At 43.2% G+C, this 24,839-nt stretch overlaps 1 protein-coding gene across 3 annotated transcripts in view; it reads right to left on the bottom strand.

Moving 5' to 3' along the window:
* The window catches only part of KCTD9 (potassium channel tetramerization domain containing 9), a 458,686-nt gene that overhangs the window by 314,444 nt on the left and 119,403 nt on the right, over positions 1–24,839 (bottom strand). For all 3 annotated transcript variants that reach the window (XM_044083151.1, XM_044083153.1, XM_044083152.1), the window contains one exon: positions 24,531–24,589. In XM_044083151.1, the coding sequence (XP_043939086.1) occupies positions 24,531–24,589 (59 nt within the window). The remainder of the gene's footprint in view (positions 1–24,530; positions 24,590–24,839) is intronic.

The raw sequence follows: 24,839 nt of genomic DNA, 5'->3' as shown, positions 1-24,839 counted from the left end.
CATTTACATTCTTGACATAACTACAGAATGCCTTGTTGTTGTCTTGGGAATCTTTGGAAATTTTATTTTCCTAACTAGCTCGAGGATTTTATGAGGGATCTCAGCTTCTTACTGAGGCTGGTGAGGGAGTTTTTTTGCATCCTGGGATTTTCCTCTTTTCTGCAACAGTTTCTTCCTTCTGTTGTATAGATTGTTTACAGGAGGGGACCACCAGATTGGCTTCCTTTTTTGGAGAAGAGCATCTTGGTTCTATTTTGGGATGGCATGATTCATGCATGAGAGAATGTGCTCGAACAGTGCCTTAGTGTAGGATTCTGCAGTCAAACTTCCATATCCTGTCTGCGTGGGTGTTGTGAAGTTTGTCACTTCTGACTTCAGTAGCATGAAGTTGGCTTTGGAGAAGTTTAAGGGGGTTTCTTTACTGGGGGGTGGATCTCAAAGGTGATTTGCTTATGGTCAGACCTGACCAATGAGGGGGTGACCACTGGTGTGGAGCATTTATCTCCTATGTTGGTAATGACCAGGTCTAGGGTATTGGCTGCCTTCATGGGCCAATGGATTAGTTGATACAGGGCATTGGAATTTATGAATTCCAAGAACCATTGAGAAAAGGAGTTGGTACCAGAGTAGTTTTCCCAATTAATGACAGGGTAGTTGAAATCACCCAATATTAGGGTGTTTGGTTGTATCTTAATATTTTCCAGTATGTTTAGAAAAGTGTAGTGAGAATCTTGGGGTATGGTGGGGGGATCTGCAGTAAGCTACAAGTTGGATTGCAGTCTTACCTAGTGTTAGTTGTACCTGGAGAATTTCAGATGCCTGGAGGTGTGAATACAGTTTGTGAATATGGACACTCCACCTTTAGTGTTTCGGTCTTGGTTTTGTGACACACACACACACACACACACACACACACACACACACACACACACACACACACACACACACACACACACACACACACACACACACACACACAGTCTGCTAGGGGCAAACAAGATTGGAGGTAACTAGGAAGTTGCTTAGTGTACAAAGACAGACTCAAATTTTATCAGATCGGATACCCAGTGAGAACGGGCAAGATGGACAATACACATGAAAAGTACAGTTTTGTACCTACCATAAATGTAGATGTTCGAAGCTCTACATTGCTGCAGTCCTTACACTTGGGTAGTCCGCTGTCCTCGGTCGGCCCGAATATCAAAGTATTAGGTTGACGTCGGTCAAGGCGCTTAAGACTGACATCAGGACGTCAGGGTACAAATGCGCATGACCGACGTCATATCCTCAGTCTTTTCTTGCCCCAGATGTCAGAAGACCCTAAAAAGAAAGGCCAAAACCAAAAGACAGCAAAAAACAACCAACCACCCTTGCACTAACCATATGTACAATATATACAATATCCACAATATTTACAACCCAAACCACACCACCGCCTCTAACTACAGAGGGGAAGGAGGGAGGGTAAATTGGACTGCAGCAATGTAGAGCTTCGAACATCTACATTTATGGTAGGTACAAAACTGTACTATGTTCTTCATCTCACATTGCTGCAGTCCTTACACTTGGGTAGAATCCCAAAGCAGAGGTAAGGGAGGATGGCAAAACTATAAAGCATTAGGTGCTGCCAAAATGCCCTGTAGAATTGCAGTGGCAAAACCAGCCCTAGATTTAGAGTAGAGTAAAGAGGAAGGTGGTAATGCTTAGAGAAAGTATGCACTGAACTCCAAGTGGCTGCCTCTAAGATATCTTTAGTTGCCACCCCCCTTAAAAAAGCTGTAGAAGTGGCAGTAGCCCTAGTGGAATGAGGCCTAATCCCAACTGGAATCTCCTTACCATGATGGGAATAACAGAAAGCAATACAAAACCCAATCCACTTAGAAATAGTTTGTTTTGAAATAGGCTTGCCCTGAGAACCCAAAGCAAATGAAACAAATAACTGCTGAGACTGCCTGAACCCTTTAGTTCTGCTCAAATAATATCGCAACTGCCTGTGTATATCCAAAGTGTGCAAAATCTTCTCCCCTGCATTTTGAGGGTTTGCATACAAAGTAGGCAAATGAATAGTTTGGTTTAAAGCCACACTAGAAACCACTTTAGGCATAAAGGAAGGATTAGTACGCAAAGATACTCTGTCCTTATGGAAAATCAAGAAAGGCTCAACTGCCATAAGGGCCTGTAATTCAGAAACCCTTCTCGCAGAGGTAATGGCCAACAAAAAAGCAGTCTTCCATGATAAATATTTCAACTCTGCAGTAGCTGCAGGCTCAAAAGGTTGTAGAGTGAGTTTCTCCAACACAAAATTGAGATCCCAAGCAGGAGTAGGAGCTCACGTGGGGTCTTATATTCTTTGCCCCTCTAAGGAATTGCTTAAACAAAGGATGAGAAAACAATGGTGGGTCACAGTCATAGTGAGCAGAAATTGCTGCAGCATGAATCTTAATAGAAGAGAAGGACAAACCTTTGTCCAGTAACTCAGCAAGATATTGAAGAGCCACACTTAAATTAGGCTTAGAAACATCAAATTCCTTTGCTGCACTCCAAAATAAAAATCTCTTCCATTTATCTGCGTACACTTTCCTTGTACTAGGCCTTCTGGCCTCCAAAATAACATTCAAAACTTGCTGTGGAAGCTGAGACCCTCCAGGGTTTAAAACAGAATATGCCAGGCTGTTAGGTGAAGAGAGTGAAGTTTGACATTGAGTAAATGACTGTTCTCCTGAGACAGCAGGTGTGGAGGAAGGCAAAGGCCATGGAGGTTTCCGTACCAGACTTCTCAGTAATGGGTACCAGTGCTGTCGAGGCCAATCTGGAGCTATTAAAATCATCTTTGGCTTGTCCTGTCTGACCTTTAGGAGTACCTTTGGGAGGAGAGGCAGAGGTGGAAAGGCATACACATGAAGATTGCTCCAATTGAAAGAAAGAGCATCCACTTTCCAAGCTGTGGGATGAAACCTTTTTGTGCAAAACTTTGGCAGCTGGTAGTTTAGTGGAGAAGCGAACAGATCTATGTCTGGAGTTCCCCATGACACTGTCAATTTCTGAAATACATGAGGATCCAATTTCCACTCGTGGGGATCCATAATTGATCTGCTCAACACATCTGCTAAGGAGTTCTGTGCTCCCGGCAGAAACCTTGCCTGAAGATTTAGCTGTAAACTGAGAGCAGTCTCCCACAAAATCATTGCTTGTCTGCATAGAGGATAAGAATGTGTTCCCCCTTGCTTGTTGATGTACCACATGACAGTGGTGTTGTCTGTTAGAACCAACACCTGCCCTGGAAGAAGTAAATCCTTGAAAGCTATTAATGCAAATTGGACTGCTAACATCTCCTTCAAGTTGATATGTAGATGTTGTAGTTTGGCAGGCCACGTGTCTTGTACCCACTTTCCATTTAGATGAGCTCCCCAAGCTTTGTCTGAGGCATCTGTCGTTAGAATCTGACTCGCCTCTGGCCGGGTCACAGAGAGTCCCTTGTTTAGGTGACATTCCTGAGCCCACCACAAAAATTCCTTTTGAATGCAAGGTATTATCTGAATGACAGTGTCCATATCTTGGCAGTGCTGTGTCCATACATTTTTGAGATACCATTGTAGCTTCCTCATATGCAGTTTGGCATTGGGAAGCACCAGAATACAAGATGCCATGAACCCCAAGGCTTGAAGGACTGTCCTTGCAGTCAGCCTGGACTGATGAGACAATTGATGGAAGTAAAGAGAAAGATTCTGTTGTTTGTCCGGGGTCAAAAAGGCCATCTGGGACGCTGTATTCAGTCTCACACCCAGAAAGCACATGTCCTGAGAGGGTACTAGACTGGACTTTATTTCGTTCACAGAATACCCCAGGCATCTTAGCACTGCTATCACATATTGCAAATGATGAAGAAGTTCGTCCCTTCCTTGAGCCAGAATCAGGCAATCGTCCAAATAAGGATAGATCTGTATTCCTTTTAGCCTGAAGAAAGCTATCACTGGAGCCAGAACCTTCGTGAACACTCTGGGCGCAGTAGATAAGCCAAAGGGCAATGCAGAGAACTGATAATGAGAAGTCCCAGCCAGAAAACGCAGATACTTCCTGCAACTTAGCCTGATACGAACATGAAGATAAGCCTCCTTGAGATCCAGAGTCACCATCCAATGATCTTTGCCCAGCAGAGGTAAAAGCTGTTGTAACGTCAACATTTTGAACTTGGGAATGTCCAGATAAGTGTTGAGGATAGATAAATCCAAAATTGGTCTCCACGTGTTCCCCTTCTTTGGTACTAGGAACAGGCGAGAATAAAATCCTAGGCCCACTTCTGGCAGAGGGACCGGCTGTATGGCCCCTATTTGAAGCAGCAGAGAAATTTGTTTGTGAGCCTCTATTCTTTGCTGAGGAGGAACGTCTGGCATGTCTTTGAAAGGAGGCAAGGTATGGAAATAAAACTTGTAACCTTGGTGTATGATATCCAATACCCATCTGTCTTGGGTAATTAAACTCCAATTTCCTTGAAGAGTGCCAACCTTCCTCCCAAAGGTGCTGCCAGGCAAGAAGGCTCTGGCAGCTGAAAAGGTAGGTCATTGGGCCTGTTTACGAAAGGACTGGCCCCTGCCCTCACCCGAAGACTGTGCAGGTGAACTCCCTGTTCTAGGTCTGAAAGAGCCCTGAGCTCTGCCCCTACCACGTCTAGATCTACCCCTAGACTGTGAATCATAAGAAGGGTACGTCCACCCCTTAAGCAGGCCAATTCCTACTAAACTTCGGAGGCTGAACTTGTAAAAAATCTTTAACAGTCTGCATAGACTTAGCCTTGTCTTCCATTTTCTTTAAGACTGCCTCCACAGGTGAACCAAACACATCAGACTGTAAAGGGGCATCTAAAATCCTTGTCTTAACATGGTCAGATAAATTCTGATCCCTCAGCCAGGCGTGCCTGCGAAGAACTGACCCAGTGGCAGCCACCCTAGACGAGGCCTGTACAGCATCAAAACCACATTGTAAAGAATGCTTACCCACCTGTTCAGAAACATGTACCAAATCTTGTAATTCTTTACACTCAATACCTTCCGCCAGAGCATCTACCTTAGACTTCAATTGAGAAAGAAGATAATTTTGATATTTCAACATGTGAAACTGGCAATTCAAAGCCCTCATCGCTAAGGTGGAGGAAGTATAAACTTTCTTTCCCCATCTATCCAAAGCCCTGGCCTCTATCTGGAGGAACCGGATTTTTTACAACAGAGGCCTTGACACCCTTAGGTCCCTGACTAACAGTTTCTGGGTCCGCCCTAGGACTCTTATAAAGACATTTATGAGCTTCAGGCACCCTGTAATACCGGTCCGGTTTAACAGGAGCAGGAGGCAAAGAATCAGGATTAAGTGAAGCCTCTGCAAACACATCTTCCACAACATCCAGAACAGGTGGTATAGCCAAAGGCCTATGCTGGGGTAAAAGCAAAAATTCCCTAAGCCTTTTCCTGGAATCAGAGAAGTCCTGACCTTCCCACTTAAAATGTTCCCTCATGGAATGAAGAGTCTCTGAAAAAGAAAAATCCTCTGGAGGAGAAGCAGAAGCAGAAGGAGTAGAATCAACCACATCAGAATCAGAATAAGGAGAATACTCCTGCAAGTCTTCAGCCGAAGACTCTGAAACATCCGAAGCCTGCTCAAAACTCCCCAACTCTGGTTCCACCCTAGGCCTCTTTTCAGGAGGGGGCAAAGAACCACTAATCAAAGTAATTAAATCTTCTGCCATTTTAAGCATATGCTTCTTGGGCACAGATCCTGATGAACTAGGAGTGACACCAACAGAAGCTAAACCACGCCTGCCTCTGGGAGAAGCCTTGGAAACAGAAGGAGAGGGCCTAACCACCCTAGGAAGGGAGGGGAGTACAGTAACCTGAGAAGCCCCCTCAGCCTGACCTGCCTCCTGAGAGGCCACATCCTGCAATATCAAAGTCTCCCCCTGGGACTCCAGAGAAGCCTCCGGTGGAACCACCGGTTCCACCGACGCCTCTAAAGAACCGGCGTCCGCACGGCGACTCTTCTTGCCTGGGTTTAGCTGCTTTGTCTTTGCGCTTCTTCGAAGAAGCGGGCGTCGGAGCATCCGACGGCATATTATAATTGCACCGCTTCCCGAAAACCAACCTGGCACAATCTAACCTTCGCTTAATAGTGCGCTTATTGAACCTAGCACAAAAGCGACACCCAACAACGTCGTGCTCAGGCCCCAAACAAGGAATACACAAAGTATGATAATCTCTATGCGGTATCTGTTTCCCACAAGAAATACAGTTATTCACTTTTTCTGACATCCGGTAAACCACTGAGGCAAGAAAAAACTAAAATATTCCCCAACGGGGTACTTAGCCAACTTTGACTCTGTCTGAAACTCCGAATTCGAAAAATTTCAGAACGCCGAACGGCACTTGCAACGCTGCTTCTGCATCGGACCATGCGGCAAAAAAGACTGAGGATATGACGTCGGTCATGCGCATTTGTACCCTGACATCCTGATGTCAGTCTTAAGCGCCTTGACCGACGTCAACCTAATACTTTGATATTCGGGCCGACCGAGGACAGCGGACTACCCAAGTGTAAGGACTGCAGCAATGTGAGATGAAGAACATCATTAAGTACATAACTTAATTTTTCTGCATATTGATCCTTAGTGAACGTTGCTTGATCCTGTGAATGTTGCTCCAAAAGATCTTAGAAATACTTCTTCCAACCAAGAAGGCTGCCAAGCTCCTGAATTTGTCTTTAAACTTGATGAAATGATTTTTGAGATTGTGGAAACATAGCTCCCACCTTCTAATTATAATAATATCAGGCTGATGGAAAAACAGCACATACTGCAAGACTATTTAGCTCAAAAGTGAACAGTAACGCATGCAGAAAAGTAGATTAACCTCAAATTAAGGATCATGTACACAGTTGGACTATTCTCACCAAGTGACATACATTTTATCATGTAGACAGCTGCTGTACCACGGAAGAGATTTATTAAATAAAACAGATCAAAAACGTTTTAAATAAATTATAAAACTAAAAACAGGAGGAGCGCCTTAGGTCTAAAATCTTCAGATCAATGTCTGAACATTTTAGTTTAGCTGCTTTTAACGTTTATGGTTTTGTTTTATTTAATAAATCTTCCAGGTGCCACAGCTGCTTACGTTCTTAAGTGTACTTAGTTTTTGGAGAGCTGCTTTATATAATCTTGTTACATTTAAAAATAATCCACTGCCAACTGTGTGTCATACACTAGGTCAGCTAAAGAAGCTAAATCTAACAATTTTAGATATGAACCTGTCCAAAGTAGGTGACCTGATTATGTCTGGGCAACTACATTTACTTAACAAGGCTGTCTTTTTATTCTGTCCTGTTCATCAGGTTCTGGGAAAATTTCTTACAAATGGTCTAATATTCTTAAGTTAGTCCTTCACAGTTCTCTCTGAAAAGCACCCAAAATACATTATCCATGCAACAGTCACCTCACACACTAAAAATTCTTCTGAACAGTACTACAAGAGTAAAGGGGCATCAGTGAAAGTGAATTACCAAAAGGTTCTTCCTAGCTTGAACATCAATTTAACGCATATTAAATTTCAGCAAGATGCCACAGATGCATTTAAGTAACTAGAAGGGAGTCTACAGTGACTTGTCTTCAGGGACTGTCTACTGGGATAACTGTCACCTAGTCACATGATATCTATGCAGTACTTCACAAGTCACCGTGCTACTTTATTGAAAGCTGGGTCTCATGTTTTGACAATATGCAGAACGCTGCTGCAAAATGGCTGACCTACATCATACCTAAAAAGTAAACCTGTATAGCAAAACAAATGTGGCATACAGAGATAAATCGCACGCGTCTGGGTGCCCCGCATGTGTGCGCCCGCCTGTGTGTGAGCGTCTCTGCATGTCTGTGTGCCCACCTGTGTGTGTGGGGGGTGGGACTGATTTCAGTCTCAGGAATGCTATTTGTAGGAAAACAATTACTGCACTCCAAATCAAAGCAGCACAGGTTCTGTCATACGGATAACTTGCATGCACCAAGGCCAGCAAGTCCATCTTAGTCAAATTAGAGTACCTAAAAGTTTATCTGCAGCTTTGCAACCTTATCCCAATCTGCTAATTTTTCTAAATATCCATAACTTACATAATCCAGCAAGTCCACTTCAAAATGAAGGACTGGTTGCTATAAGTGCTAGCAAACTCTAGCATCATAGCTTTTTCCAAAGCTTGAACTTCTACCCCAACTCCCACAATAACCCTTTATTTTCCTCGCTTTACCACATCTTGTTTTATACTTGCCAGGGTCAAGTGTATATCCCAGAACATGACAATCTTACAGAAAGTCTCATTCTCATCGTTTTCAATTAATCCAATTTATAACAAAGTCACCAAGTTACATGTGTGTATAGTACAAGGTGCCACTTACATTTCTATATTTTTAAAATATTTTTCCTGTCAAAATTACATTTTCCTCCCAGCTTCTGCATTTAGACCTTTTAGGCTAAACTGCATTAGGATTTTCTGATCAACATATATTTACAGTTGTTTATTTGTATTGAAATATTAGTTTTACTCTGCTATAATTTGACAAAAGTTGAATGTTTATCCGTTATTTTTTTAGAGGAATCATTTGAATGTTTATAGTTCTAAAATTACTGTAGCTGTGGTGGTACAGCGGTAGCGTTCTGGGTTCTCCTATTTGATTCTTGGCTGGAGCGCACTCTATGTGGAGTCTGCTTGTCCTCCCCATGGTAGAGTGTCCTCTGAAAGACATGTTTGAATGGGTGCACCTTCACGGAATGTTGGGCATCGGGCTAGCAACTCTGCACCATAAAAATCTACTGCCAATCATTAGCGGACCGTAGTTCCACTCTGGTGACCCCCAACTAGGAATGACCCCTAACTGGGAATAGCCAAAAAGACACACAAACCGTTCTAAATTACTATTTGTCAAGTACACTACTAAAATGCCACAAGATATGGACAAGGAATCAGTTTTCAAACATGGCACTAAATGTGGGCATAACACCCTTACCCCCACCACACAAGACGTTTGAGAGTTGTGTGTAGTTGCATAGTGCATCTGGGGATGGATCACCTTAAGACAAACTGCAAAATATGAGAAAACTATGGCTCCTTTTCCCTTCTGGAATGGAGAAAAAAAATCCTTCTATTCACTACCTTTCTAAGAAAAGCAAGGGAAAGCAAGATGGGAGAAATAAAACTGAAGATTGGAGAAGTCAAAACACAGACAGTCACAAGCATACTTCCACAGGATACTAGAAAAGAAGTCTCACTCTTTAAAGTTGTACAACTCCTTTAAAAAGACCTCAGGGATGCTGCCTTTAAGTACACTTCAGAGTTATGTTTCAGACCATGCCCTGAAGAAGAAACCCCTTAATTTCCATGTTACGCTCCTTTCCAAAGCCTATCCCCCCCCCCTCCCGAGTCTCACTGCGGAGACAGATTCTTGCACCTTTCACTTCAGCACCCATGGACTTGCTTCACGTGATGCTAACGCATACAAACACCAGTAGCCTTGACAATGACCATTCTGGTGGTGGAGGACAGCCATTTGTCAGTATGGACACAATGATGGAGGCATGCCTCCTGATTTGACACTGATTCCCTCAAGGCTATTCATTGTGCCAAAGTAGATGGCCTTTGACCAACTGTGGTTCAAACTATTCACTGTATGTCATAGCTTCTGTGCCAGGAGAGGAGGCATCTACAGCTTTGACTTATGCATTCCAATTTTTACATAATGTAATAAAGCAGCTCCCCATGAAGATGATTAGTGGAGATGTACCTGCCATGTCAACTCCTACTTGTGATACCCCTCAGTTTTGGCTTCATCTTCAGAGTCACGAAAGTCTTGAGTAGCCACTGCAGATCTTGATCAGAATACTCTTCTGAGCACTAGGTTGAGTCCACTCAGTGTGTTCTAAGAAGATGTGGGCACAAGAGGCGGCACATCAATTTTGTAGAGCTACCCACTTAGGATAAAGCTCTTTATGAAGGGCTACCCACTTAGGATAAAGCTCTTTATGAAGGGGAGATTCCCTGCAAACATTCCATAAGATCACAAACTCAAGTTGATACTGGAAAGAGACAGACGTCCTAGGCTGTTGACACCTCTTTAAGAACAGATACTTTAAGAAGCAATTTGGACTACCCACCTATGCCTTTGGTAATCCATCCAGCTACCACCACAATAAACCTAGATGCGGAAAGGGCTTGTACAGAGCCCAGTGTGACTGAATCCATACCCAAAAGACTGGACTAGATCCTTCAAAACACCCCTTTTTTACACAACCTTAAGAATCTCTCTTCCACAACCATATATTCCACCCCCTCAAAAGGCAGCAGTCAGGATGGATATAAACAAGCTTTTAAAAACAAGAGCCAGCTAAGAGGTCCCATTAGAAAAGATGAGTTAATTCTATTTTATTTTTTTTTTTTTTTTTTTTACTCTCCCTAGAAGAATGAGGACCTCAGGTCAATTCTAAATCTAAGCGACTTAAATACGCAAGGAAAACAAAGTTCCATTGTCAGGATCCAGTCACTCCTTTGTCTACAGTAGAGAGGATGGGCTCAAAATCTCCAGAAAGACTACTCACACAAAAATAGCCAAGATTTACACAAGCTTTATATTCCCCCAAAAGTGAACTGATGATTATCAACTTATGGCCTTGCTGGCTAGTCTCACTACTATCCGCTGGGTGTTTAGAAACAACTTGCATTTCCACCAAGACAGAGTTAAAATAGTCTTGTATGCAAACAACTGGCTCCTTGTCTCTACAAAGTTATTAATGCATGCATGGGACTACTTAATTCCCTTATGTCTCTCCATGGGAGATATCTGTGAACACTTGTAAGCCCCACATGTAGTCGTCACAAGTTATCAATTTCAGTAGTGGAACGTCAGTCATTGGCTTCAGCTGAAGGATCCTATAAATCAAAATGATTTTACTACCCAGAATATGCTGGGAACTACCAGGGTGGTTACATCTGTGGACATGAACAGAAGACTATCCCTTTGCCCCTCCCTTAGTCACAGCAGACACATCTACCCACTTGTATGCAAGTGTGGGGTGCCACTTTTTACTGCACACTCCAAGGGATGTACATGTACCTGCAACTAGAGGCCATCACAGCCGTTTTTTTAGTACTTCACTATAGTCTTCCATAACGTGCAATCACACTCCAACACAAACCTTACGTCAGTAGTGCAGTATATCAACAAAGTGTAACCACAGCTCATCACTTCTGTTGGGAAGCAATCAAGGTCTGGCAGTTGGCAACAAACTCCTATAACTTTCTGAAAGTAATGCACACATCCGAGTCAAGTCATCTCGTTAATGAACAGGCTCTGCAAGTGTCTTCCGATGCCACAAAGTACAGTTGTGTGCACTTACCATAAATATAGATGTTAAGGTATATTCACTGTTGCAATCACCACATCTGGGTCATCTGCCTGCAGGCAGCCCTCAGTTGGCCCGATTACCAGAGTCTTGGGGTTTCTGCGTTGGATGCCATCGCGTCTTCCATGAAGTCAGGTCATCAGGGGTACAAGACATGCAGCAAATGCCATTAAATCAGTTTTTCTTGCCCCAGATGTCAGGAGCCTCCAAAATAGGAAGCTATTACATGGTATGCAACACCTTCAGTAAAAAGTAAACACCCCTGCCATAAAAAATGGCCATGAAGAGGATAGGTAGAAAGGAGAGAGAAAGCCAGAGGGCTGGAGAGGGGGAAACCAGGACTGTAACAGTAAATCCACTTGAACATTTACATTTACATTTATGGTTAAGTGTACACAACTGTACTATGTTCTTAGTGTTTCACTGTTGCAATCACACGTGGGTGGATTCCCAAAGCTAAGGAAGGGTGGAAGCAGTCAAGAAAGTGTTGGGTCTGGCTAACAGGCCTTGTAATACTGCTGCAGCAAATTCAGCTCTGGATTTAGAAAACAAATGGGTAAGTGGTAATGTTTGGTGAAGGTGTGTACAGAACTCCAGGTTGCAGCTTCCAAGATGTGCCTGGAAGGGACTCCCCTGAGGATTGCTGTAGAGTTTTAAGTAGCACTAGTGGAATGAGTTCTGATCCCCTGAGGGGGTAGGTTTTCCATGGTGCTTGTAGCTGAAATGGATGCAGTGTGCTATTCATCTGGAAATGGTTTGATTCGAAATGACCTTGCCCTCTGCCCCTGTAGCAAAGCAGACTAGCAGCTGGTCAGATTTTCTGACAGGCTTAGTCCTGTCAAGGTAGAACCTGAGCTATCTGTGCACGTCCAAGGAGTGCAGGATCCTTTCCCCTTTATTCCGAGGATTAGGGAAAAAGGATGGATTGGTTTAAAGACACACAGGCGAACACCTTGAGCAAAAAATATGGGTTAGTTCTGAGGGAAATCCTGTCAGCATGGAATATAATGAAGCGCGCCACCGTCATTAGTGCCTGTAACTCAGACACTCTTCTTGCTGAAGTAATAGCTAGAAGTAAAGCTGTTTTCCAAGAGCGGAATTTTAACTCTGCTGAAGCAGCAGGCTCAAAAGGGTGAAGTGCGAGCTTCTCCAGTACAAAGTTTAGGTCCCAGGCTGAGGTGGGAACGTTCTTAGAGAGCCTTAAATTGTTAGCTCCTCAGAAATTGTTTCAAGAATGAGTGAGAAAAAAAAAAAAAAAGAGAGGTGGCTCAGTATTATAATGAGCTGAGATGGCAGAGGGATGAATCTTAATGGATTAGAAAGACAGTCCTCTGGAGCAGCTCTGCTAGGTAATCAAGAATTTGAGGTAAGGTGGGCACAGCTGCATCCTTTCCTAGAGATGAACTCCAAGAGCAATATCTTTCCCTCTTTTCAGAATAGAATCTCCTAGTACTAGGCCTTCTGGCTTAAAGGAGGACATTCAGCACCTGTTTGCTGAGGGATGCTGGTGGTGTATTCAGGGGATAAACCAGGCTGCCAAGTTTAGGGTTTGCAGCTGTGGATGCAAAACCTGTCCCTCCTGCTGGGACAGCAGGGAAGGTGTCCGATGTAAGTGCCAGGGTGGCATTGCTGTCAGACTGCACAGGAGTGGGTATCCAGTGCTGGAATGGCCAGTCTGGTGCAATAAGGATTGCCCTCGGCCTGTCCAATCTTGAGTAGTACTTTTGAGAGGACGGGCAGAGGAGGAAAGGCATAAATTGAGAGGTTTTCCCCATATAAAAAAGGATAGGGCATCCACCTTCCAGACTCTGCTGCGAGGATTCCAGGTGCAAAATTTGCTCACTTGGTGGTTTTGGGGGGAGGCAAAAAGGTCCACCTCTGCTGTTCCCCACCTCTGGGTTAGAAGTTTGAATGAGTTGGGTTCCAGTTTCCACTCTGGAGGGTCCAGTAGACTTCCGCTTAAGTAGTCTGCCAGTGAATTTTGCTTGCCTGGCAGGAATTGAGCTTGTAGGAGCACTTTGTTGCTAAAGGCTGTGGTCCACAAGGCCATGGCTAACTTGTGGAGCATGCAAGAACGAGTCCCACCCCCCCTGCTAGTTAATGTACCACAACCGTGGAAGGATAAGGTATTTGAAGGCTGTCAGATTATTCTGTACAGCTAGCATCTCTTTTTGATGGATATGCAGCAGAATTTGTTCTGGGCTCCATTTCCCTTGAATGCATTTGCCTGCCATGTGAGCCCCCCATGCACAGTCTGATGAGTCTGTTGTCAGGGTTTTGGCAGCAAGGGGTTGAATGAAAGAAATCCCTTGTGGTTGCATGCCTCTGCCCACCAAAGGAACTCTACCCTTAGACAAGATATGATAGGAATTAGTGTTTCCAGGTCCTGAGAACGTTGACACCAGACACTTAAAAGTTCCCTCATATGCAGTCTTACATATGAAATTAGAATGCATGAGGCCATGAACCCTAGGGCTTGCAGTATTTTCCTTGCAGACAGCTGGGTTTGGCCATTAGTTTGAAATAGTTTGTCAAACGGACCTGCTTTTCTACAGTGAGGAATGTCATCTGGGAAGTTGCGTTCAAGCTTGCTCCCAAGAATACTATTTGTTGCCTGGGCACCAGTTGTGATTTTTTGTTAATTGTGTATCCCAGTGAAGTTGGAAGTCTTTTTACAAATGCCAGATGTGGAAGCAGCAATTCCTGACTGTCCACCCGAATCAGATAATTGTCCAAGTATTGGTAAATGTGAATATTTCTCTCCCTGCAGTATGCAATGGCTGGAGCCAGGCACTTTGTGAACACTCTGGGCGCAGTACATAAGCCAAAGTGAAGTGCAAAGAACTAATAGTGCACAGAGCCTGCCCTGAAATGTAGATATTTCCTGCAAGACTCCCTTATGAGGATGTGCAGATAAGCTTCTTTTAGGTCTAGGGTGACTAACCAGGCATCCTTAGCTAACATAGGAAGAAGTTGTTGCAGTGTAAGCATTTTGAATTTTGGGACCACCAGAGAGGTTTTGAGAATAGATACATCCTGGATGGGGTGCCAAGAGCCCTCTTTTCTGGGCACCAGGCACAGTCTGGAGTAGAAACCTTGTTCCCTTTGTTCTACTGGAACAGCTTGAATAGCCCTGGTATGGATAAGGGAAAGTACTAGCTTTTGAGCCTCTGCCCACTGATTTGGAGGAAAGTCTGGCAACCCACTTGGGGTTGGCAGTGAGTGGAAGTAGAATATGTATCCATGGGATACAATGTTTAGAACCCATCAGTCCCGAGTAATGGACATACAATTTTTTGCATGATGGGCGAGTTTTCCTCCTAGGGGTGCAAGTACTTGGGCATGGCTGTGAAGGATAACTGTAAAGTTGTGAACTTTTTCCATAAGGGTGTGTCTTACCACTCCCTGTTTTTGAGGTGGGAACACTCCATTGTTTAGATCTCTGCATACGCTGAGACTGTAGCCTTGGGATTTGTTTCCCCTGGGTTTGGACTGAGAAAGCCTGGGAGGGACTGGAAAGGACCAGTTTTTTGAAGGCCAATGCCTACCGAATCTATGAGGAGACACCTTTAAGAAATCAGTTTGCATAGATTTTGCATTTTCTTCCATCTTTTTAAGAACTACTACTGCTTGTGCGCCAAACAAACCATCCTGGATGTAATGGAGCATCTAGCAATTTTGCTTTGACATGGTCTGGCAAGACTTGTTCCTTCAGCCAAGTATGCCTTCTCAGTACAGACTCGGACAGCAGCCCTGCAAGAAGCTTCTAAGGCATCAAACTCATAAGGCAGAGTATGTTTACTAACTTGGTTTGCAGAATGCATTAACTCTTGTAAATCTTTATTTTTGGCACAATCTGGAAATACCATTTTTGTACAAGTAGTTCCATATGTTGCTGGTACTTCAACATGTGAAACTGGCAATTCAAAGTCCTAAAGGCAAGAGTTGCAGAGGTATATACCCTCTTACCCCCATCTGTCTAAAGCTCTAGAATCCCTGCCTGAAGGGGCAAGGTTTTTGGCTGTAGCAGCCTTAATGCCTTTAAGCCCCTGGGAAATGGTCTCTGGATCTGCAGTGTGATTCTTAGAGAGAAATTTGAGAGAGTCAGGTACTCTGCAGTACCGGTCAAGTTTTCTAGGAGCTGGTGGTTAAGTGTCAGAACTTAGACTGGATTCCATTAAGCCATTATTTACAATATCCAGGACAGGGGGTATAGCTAGAAGCCTGTGCAGAGGCAAATCTAAAAATTCCCCAGAGTCTCTTTGGATTGAGGATAGTTCTGGCATTCCCAGCACAAATGTCTAAAGGTATGCAAAGTTTCACCAAAAAAAAAAAAATCCTCTGGAGGGGAGGCAGATGGAATGGAATCCTCTACATCTGAATCTTCATGGGTAGATTAGGGCATGTCCTGGTAATCAGAAGGGTCAGAAGTCATAGGGCTCCTGGTCTGTAGAATCAGAAGGAAATTCTATTAATTTGTATTTAAGCAGGGGAAGGCTGGCTTCCCCTAATGAGTGTAACAAGCTCTTCTATGCCACAAAAACAAGTGCTTCGAATGGCTGGAGCTTGAGCATGCGCTTTGGACGTCGGTTTTCTAGACAGTGCGAACTTTGAGCCTGAGACTTTTTTTTTTTTAAAAAAGTTGTTGGCTTAATACAAATATCGGTAGGTCAGAATACACCGTTAGAAGCCGATTCCTGCACAGCTACTCCGGACCCATACAAGGTGTAGACATCCACAGGTTCCATAGTCTAAGCATCTCACGGCATACGGACTCTGAATGGGTCTCAGCAGAGGACTGCGAATCTGTAGAACCAGGCATCAGGGACTACCAAGACACCTCACAGAGAACTGGTGGACAGGCCACTAGCTTAACAGAAGTGTCTGCGGAAGCTTTTGACCTATGCAGTCTCTGCGCTTTTTCAGATAGATCGCTAGTCTGATGGTTTACCAAAGCCATTTTAGAATACAGAAAACGAGAGTGAAAAAATTTAGCTACAAAAATAGCCAGAAGACAAATGGTTAGGGCATTAAAAAAGGCACAAAACAGGCATAGTGGTCTGGGCTTAAGCAGGTGATGCAGTAAGAATGATCTAGGAGGTATTTGCTTTCCACAGGCAAGACAGTTGGTACAGACACCGGTTAGAGCAAGAAAAAAAAAAAAAAAAAACACGGGGTACCTGGCTTTAGAAGACTTCAGGTTTGAAACTCGAAAAACAAAAATTTCAGGTAGTGGCCAATTGGCACTTGTAAACTGCTTATGCTTTGGGCTCCTTCTCGGCAAGAAAGTCAGATATAATTGTGTCGGCTGCATGTTTTATACCCCTGATGACCTGTAATTATGGAAAAGGCGACAGCATCCGATGTAGAAATCCCAAGACATTGGTATTCAGGCCGTCTGACGGCTACCTGCAGCCAGATAAACCCTAGTGTGATGATGTATGCAACAGTGAAAACACAAAGAATATCTGATCCTTCAGCTTGACAACAGCACTGATGACTTTAATGAGCTGAGGAAACCCTTCCATGATGTATAACTGCATCTTCATTCAACACCAAAAGCAGTTATCCTCCCCATCCCTTCTCGGTAATAATTAGTCCATTGGTAGCCAGCAAAGGTATTCTACAAATTCCCACCACTTCCCCAAATGAGATTCCTACAGAAAGTCAAGTTATACAGAGCCAAAGCAACTCTTGCATCAATCATTTTGGACAAAACAGGTACGCTTCCTTCTTCCTTGCCCTAAGTTCAAGAAGAAACCCTGGGCTGTAGAGACTTATCCAGTCCTTCACAATGTCTGGCAAGCCTCACTCAAAATTGTAGTCTCTTAACTAAATGGCTTCTCCAGTTCTTCTGAAGGCAAGAGACAGATCAACCTCCAAGCCTAATCTAAACGCTTTCAGCAGTCCAGAAAACCCTCTACCAGAAAAACTAATGGTAAATGGACAATACTTTCTCTGACCTGCCCAGCAGGCAATAAATGCATTTACAGTGCTCATACCTCCCATTCTTAAAGTTCCTGAAAAACTGTATGACAAAGGTTCTATTTTCCCCAACCACAACAGTAAGTTGTCTTGTCAGCCCAAAAGATTTTCAAACCCATTTTAAGAGAAGTATCTCTGATGAAAATCCCGATGAAGAAACCTATTCTACGCAATCTCAACTTAATTTTAAAAAAGCTAACCAGTTTGTTCTTAAACCAGGCATATCACCACACCTTAATCATTTTTGAAAAACACTTTCTCAGATCAAAAGCATCACCATGTAGGATCGCTCACGCCACATTATGTCCCTCTCTCTTCTCTTTCCCATTCATGCACCATGTGGAACATCAGACAAACCACTTAAAGTGCTTGTTGTTTCTGTAGCACTTACTGGTTTTACAGGCTCAGGTTGCTAGCCCCAAGGCCCAACCCTCCACGTAGGGTGCATCACACACACACACACACACACACACACACACTTCCATGCAGAGACACACACCTAGGACCAATTTAGAATGTTTAATCCACCTATTGCATTATATTTGGAATGTGGGAGGAAACCAAAGCACCCAGAGGGAACTCACAAGAAAGGCAGTTTCTGCACGGAAGAAAGTACCCAGAGAATCAAACCAGAAAACGCTTGCTGTGAAGCGACAACACTAACCACTACACCACTGTACCACCCCCACCTTACATGTCTAGTCTTATGTAAAGACAAAAGCATTTTTTACAAAACTACCCCAGCCTAAATACTCACAGTAGTCAGAAAACCTATCCTTAATCTACAAATCGGAAAACCTAACCTAATTAAATGTTTGAATCTATCAGTTTTCTTTCTCCAGTACTACAATGGAGAATACACATGATAGTGTGTTGAATTTCACAGGCAACTAAGATTCTACCTGCACAGAACTACAGAAGATGGTTAACGCTTTTGCCTCCACAAGAACAAAATCAGCAAGACATCCAAAGTTCACTTGCCCAGTTGGCTAACGCACTGCCTTACTTCTGCCATATTTTTAGTACCAAGAAAATTCAACACACATCTAAAGGCTATTCAACTGCATCTATGGCTATGCTGTTACTCTTCTTCAGAAACTCTAAAAGATAACTATGCAGCTGCAACATTGACTTCACTGCCTACGTTTTCAAGATGCTATAAACTGCACATGATTTCAAGATGCAGAAATTTTGGGGCTACCATTCTCCAGGATATTCTGTCATGAAGTCTCCCAAGATGCAAGGTGGGGCTGTGTCCTTCAATCTGAAGTAAACAGACTAACATTAAAAATATAAAAGTTCTGTACTTGCCACACCAGATCTTCATGATGCATGCCAGTCCAATTCAACAAACTCAAAGCCTTCAATAGGTAAGGTCCCTTTTCTAGTGCATTTCTGTATGAATGCCTTTTGGAGTATTTAATATTTATAACATTTAGTTTGGTAAACTAAATCTGAAGAGGGGGGGCATTGTGGGAGATGGGCAGGAGCTCAAGGTTTGAGAAAAGCTATGATGGTGCTAGTCTGTACTGGACAGCAGTACTGCAGCGGACTAAGCTGCTTCCTTTCTCCGTCCCAACAGGATGACCTGGCATCAGCCACTCAGTACAACCCTCACTGCCTGGCTCCTCCAAAGTTAGGGTAACTAGCTAATCATTAGAGTTTCAACAGCAGCATTTTCTCTCAACAATAAAGAGAAGTAATGCTACTATATTTTGCTCTGCTTTCCATTTCTTCCGCAGCATATCAGAACTTAACTACCCTAATTCTTCACCTGTTATATACTCGCAAATTAATAACGGAGTTGCATGCCTGTGTAATACTATTACAACTGTGCCCCTTCATATATTACAAACACTTTCTGCTCTATGCATGTTCAGGTAGTAATATAGAACAAGGTCTTAACCTCATCCAAATAAACTGTCATCTCACAATCCATTCCACTTTACACTGCCACCTTCCACAAAAACATTCAGCTCAATTACTCCATTCCAATTTATGCTGCCACCTTTCCATGGAACTTGCTAGAAACTGCAGACAAGTACATCCCCCAATATTGATTTAGAAGCTGAACATTTCTAATACAAAGCCATAGAAATATCTTACCAACAGCCACATACTTGCTAAAAGGCTCAAGATCCACCTTAGTTTGCCTAAGCCTTGTCCCATAAACGGACTTCCATATTTTCCTGCACTGCGTTAGATATGCAAAATTCTAGAGAGAGAATGTCAATGTTCTATCATACATTTGGCCTCTTAACATTTAATTCAGGATTGCTCTTTTTTTTTTTTTTGTCGAAAAAGTAAATGGAAAAGCAAGTTTATAAAGAGGGTATGCCTCTAAACACACTTTTTGCCTATTTGCTACTGCCAAAATAAGTAAAACAAATCATATGCAGTGACACTTTTCAACTTAAGACCATTTCTTTCTTCCAGAACTTGTGTACACACACACACACACACACACACACACACACACACACACACACACACACACACACACACACACACACACACACAACAAAAATCTGCCCAAGCAACACTGACGTCCAAAGCAGAAATGCAAACAACCTCCACCTCCCAACACAACCCAAATGACATAGCCCATAAACTCAGTGTGTCACTCAACCACAGCCCACAATGCATAACATACCCAACACTCTAGTAATAGATGCCTCTACAGTCAAGCACATTGATGTTCCACCCACCAGGCTAAACAAGGAGAAAGTTACTGTCAGCTGCCTGTCAGGTGCCAGGATCTACCATGCAACGCATGCACTCCAGTCACCCCACAAGTACAAATATGACTGCCATTGTCCATGTTGATATGCTAGGCAAGCGTCCAGGGAAGTAAATAGTGTGGGAAGAAATAGCCAGGGAATTCTTACAGTTAGGCTTGTACAGGCCCTAGGGCCAATAGCCCAGTACCAACCTATGAACCCATTATATGAATGACCAGAGACGTACCTCCCTGGACTACATGGAGACGTGAAGGAGCTGTCTAATCTTCTAGCTCAGTCAGGTATGACCCTAGCTCTTACTAGCATCCTGCCATCACCCAGAATTATACCACAGTACAACTACAAAGTGATAAGACTTCAACAATTGGCTAAGCTACTGATGTCATTCTAAGGGGATCCAGTATGTGTCTGGGATGACATGATTGACAGACCATGATGCTTTGCCAGAGAAGGCCTGTACCAGTCGCCCTTGGGATTCCAGATACTGGCTATGGCTCTTGCCACCACCATAGTGCCTTTTTTAGGCAAGGTTCAAATGACAAACACCACCATAACAGGTACAAGCAATTAAAATCTGAGGATAATGCTACTCAATGCTAGAAGTCTAAACCTGAAAATGCAGTCACTCGAGGCACTCCTTAAATTGGACAACACTGACATCTGTGCAGTGACAGACCCGGTTCAAGGCTCCAGAGAGCACACCTGCATTACCTGGCTATAATTCATACCACACCCTTTGGCCAACTAACCTGGACAGAAACACTAAAGGCGGAGGCATATCCATATTCATTAAGGATATCCACACCTTCAGGCTAGTTGCTCAGCATAATGCATCAGATTATCGAAGTGCAACTAACTCTGGGCAAAACTGCAATCCAAATTGTAGCTTGCTACAGATCCACCATGCCTCAGGATTCCTACTCCTTTCTTGATACACTGGAAATTATTACGGTACAACCTAACACCCTAATAATGGGCAATTTCAAGTATCCCACCATTAACTGGGAAAACTCCTGTACCAACTCAGTTTTCTGGATTTCATAAATTCCAATGCCTTGGATCAACTTATCCACACCCCCAACAAGGGCAGTAATATCCTAGACCTGGTCATTACAAACATGGGTGACCGGTGTTCCACACCAGAGGTCAATTCCTCACAGGTCAGATCAGACCACAAGCTAAACCACCCTAGACATCCATATCCCACCCCGATTAGGGAAACCACCATAATAAATTTCTCCAAAGCCACCTTCACGCTTAACACAGAAGGGGCAAACTTCACGACACTCATGCAGACGGACAATAGAGGTACGACTGCTAAATCCTACACAAATGCACTTTATAAGCACTTATGAGTGCATGGATTGTGCAATCCCCAACAGAAACAAGATGCTATCCCCAACAGAAACAAGATGCTATCCTCCAAAACAGGAAGTCAGTCTGGTGGTTCCCTGGCATAAAATACAACAGAAGAAACTGTTGCAAGACAGTAAAATACCATGATTGAAGGAACTCCTTTATCAGCCTCAATATAAAGTGGAGATCCCTCAAAATCCTCCAAAGCTAGTTACAAAAACAAAATAGCCACTGATTCTAAAGACCACCACAAAGCATTCTATAGTTATGTCAAGCATTTCAATGGCAACACTCAGATCTGCTGAGTTACAGCACAATGACACTATATACAAAACCAAGTGATCGCCAACATCCTGGCAAATAGGTTCAGTGCTAACTTTACCGCCCTCTCAACCCCCAAAGGACCCATCCCATCTCTATACTAGAAAAATGCAAAGTTCCTGTAATCACGGCTGCACAGATAAAAATCACACTCGCCAAAGCCAAGAACACAGCATCCATGGGACCTGACAACATACCAGGCTGCGTTCAACAAGAACAAACTAGCACGCCACTTAAGTACCATGTTCAATCATAGCCTCACATCAGGCTTTGTGCCTACTGAATGGTGCACAGCGACAGTTATCCCATTCTACAAAGGGGGGCCACCACAGACCCTGGGAACTACAACCCTATTAGCCCGACAAGCCTGGTCTGCAAGGCTATGGAACGTATCATGGAGCTTATAAACAATGACATTGATAATCTCCCAACTCTGGACCCCACCCAGTTCGGGTTTGTAAAAGGCAGATCATGTCTCCTAAACCTGATAGACTTCTTTGAAGCGGTCACCAAAGCCGTAGATGAGGGTAAGGTGGTTCACAAAGCCAATCTAGATATCGCCAAGCATTTCAACACCATCCTCCACTCTGAAATTATACGTTCACCAATAAATCCATGTGTCAAAAGATGGGTTGCCAACTGGTTCACTGACAGAACCCACACTGTGAATGCAGCAGACTCCAAATCCGACTTCAGACCAATGACAACTAGAGTACCACAAGGTTCAAGTCCTGTGTCCTCTCCGTTTGGTACCTACTTCTCAGTAGTACAGGCTAACACAGAAGGTCTTTGGCTAATGAAGTTCGCAGATGACTGCAAACTTGGAGCCATAATCAAAACCCCTAACAATGTGGACATCACTGAAACAGATGGCTGGTGTCAAAGCCATGGCCTCAAGCTCAATGCCAAAAAGTGCAAAGTCATCCCTTTTATTAAAACTCTGTACCCATGAACTACCACAGACAGTAGTCTACTTAACACCGAAAGTGTGATAAGAGACCTTGGGACACATGTGGACATGAGTCTCCTTTGATAATCACATCACCACAGTAGTCAAGAAATCCTACGTGGCACACCTCTCACAAAAAGTTCTAATCCAGGAAAAAAAAAAAAAAAAAAAGGCAATTGTTCCCCTCTACGAGTCACCCATTACAGTACAACACCCCTTTTGGTAGGTACCTCAAGACATCTACAACTGGAAAGGCTGCAGAAATACCTCACAAAGGAGGTCTACTGGCCTCAAACAGATGCCCTATGCAGGCGGTCTCAAAAACTCCAGCTTTACTCAGTCACTTATCACCTGCTCAGAGATGATCTCTGCCCAACATACAAAGGTATGTCAAACCCAGCGCTGTTGGACATGCTCCACTTAAAAGAAATCCCAATTTCCCTGAACACACACTCTAGGAACCTAAACCTGGTCGCCACAAAAAACAGAACATCCTGGAGGGATAGATTTCTATCAGAGAGACTTCCCATACTCTGGAACAAACTACCTATATCAAACAAAGCTCATTAACACTCTGCCAGAAAAATCTTGATTGGAGGGAAGATGGGAAATACACCCCGGGGATCACTTCTGTGGCTCTGCTAGACAAGGGCACATGAAAATACATTTTCTTGGGTGGCGAAAGCCAGGGTACCTTTTTGGCTACGCTCATACAGGCCCAAGGGCCAATAGCCTAGGACACACACACAGACACACAGGAAAGGGCATGCCCATGCATCTTCAACACGGATGGACTTCAGGAGGTAAAGAGTTAATACTGGTCCTTAACCAGACTCTGTTAATGCCACACCTTGAGTAATCTGTGCACAGTTCTGAAGGCTATGCAAGGAGTAGGACAGACTGATGCAAGTCCACAGGAAATCCATCAAATGCATGATGTAAGAATAAAGGAATTACTAGTGTTCAAAGGAGCTAGAGTTTCTCATTTTAGAATTGATTAGGGAGAGGGTGCAAGAAAATGATGCACAATATCAAGTCCAGAAGACACAAAGGGGTCAACCTGAAACAGGAAGGTCAAAAAAGGGAAAAGTGCAGAGGCAACAAACTGTAGGAAACAAAATACTCAACAGATGTGTAAAGTTACTTCACAGCAAGGGCTGGAGACCAATGAAATATCCTACCAATATGTGCAGTAGAAAAGGACAGCACAAGGACATTCAAGGTAATGCAACAGGCAAATAAAGCACAAGGGAAATACAAATCTTAACAGCTTGCAAAACTTAAAATGCATTAAATATCATTACTGTCTCCTTTTCCTATCAAACAAAGTTAACACTGTACTCCAGTATAAGTGAACTTCTTAAGTTCTACAATAACCATCCAACTTTTCTAGGGATCACTTTTAGGTCTGGTCCAGAATGGACATGTAATGGCTCAGCACATTACATGCTTGCCCCATCTTCACACTAACATTCTGTTTATGCATGGTCACGGAATGTGCAAACAGTCGAACCTGTACCTTACATAACTACTGCCAACAAACGAGAAAGTTGTCATTAGGCACAGAGTGTTATCAACTACACTAGAACATTTAACTACAAAAGAAAAAAAGTCCCAGTTCTACATTTACAAGGACCAGTTAAAATGTCAAAAAAGCGATCTTTCCTATGTATGAAAAGTCAGTGTTAAGCAGAAACTCCATCAAGTTTAAATACTTCAGGACAATAAAAAATATGAAACAAAGAAAATTAGACAAACCTTTATCCCGGAACATGCGGGCCAGCATACTATCGGGCTCCTTATTAACTAAAGTGCTCCTACAAAATAAAATACCAGTTGACATTAATACTTTCTTATAAACCTGCAAGTGACAGATAAACCATAAGCAACCACACAAACAACCAGAAAGTCAAATACAAAGCTAGAGCATGCACACAAAAATAAAATAATACTTTCAGTGAATACTATAAACTCTAAAGGAAAACCTTCATTTTTGCAGAGGATAACAAGTTCTTGTAAAGGTCAGATAGAAATGTCTGCAAGACTAAGTTTTATGTAAATGGAATG

Source organism: Protopterus annectens, chromosome 9.part0 (assembly GCF_019279795.1).
Source record: "Protopterus annectens isolate FY-2018-M chromosome 9.part0, PAN1.0, whole genome shotgun sequence".
Lineage (NCBI taxonomy): Eukaryota > Metazoa > Chordata > Ceratodontiformes > Protopteridae > Protopterus > Protopterus annectens.
The sequence above is the reverse complement of the archived record's forward strand: the minus strand, read 5'-3'. Positions and strand labels throughout refer to the sequence as shown.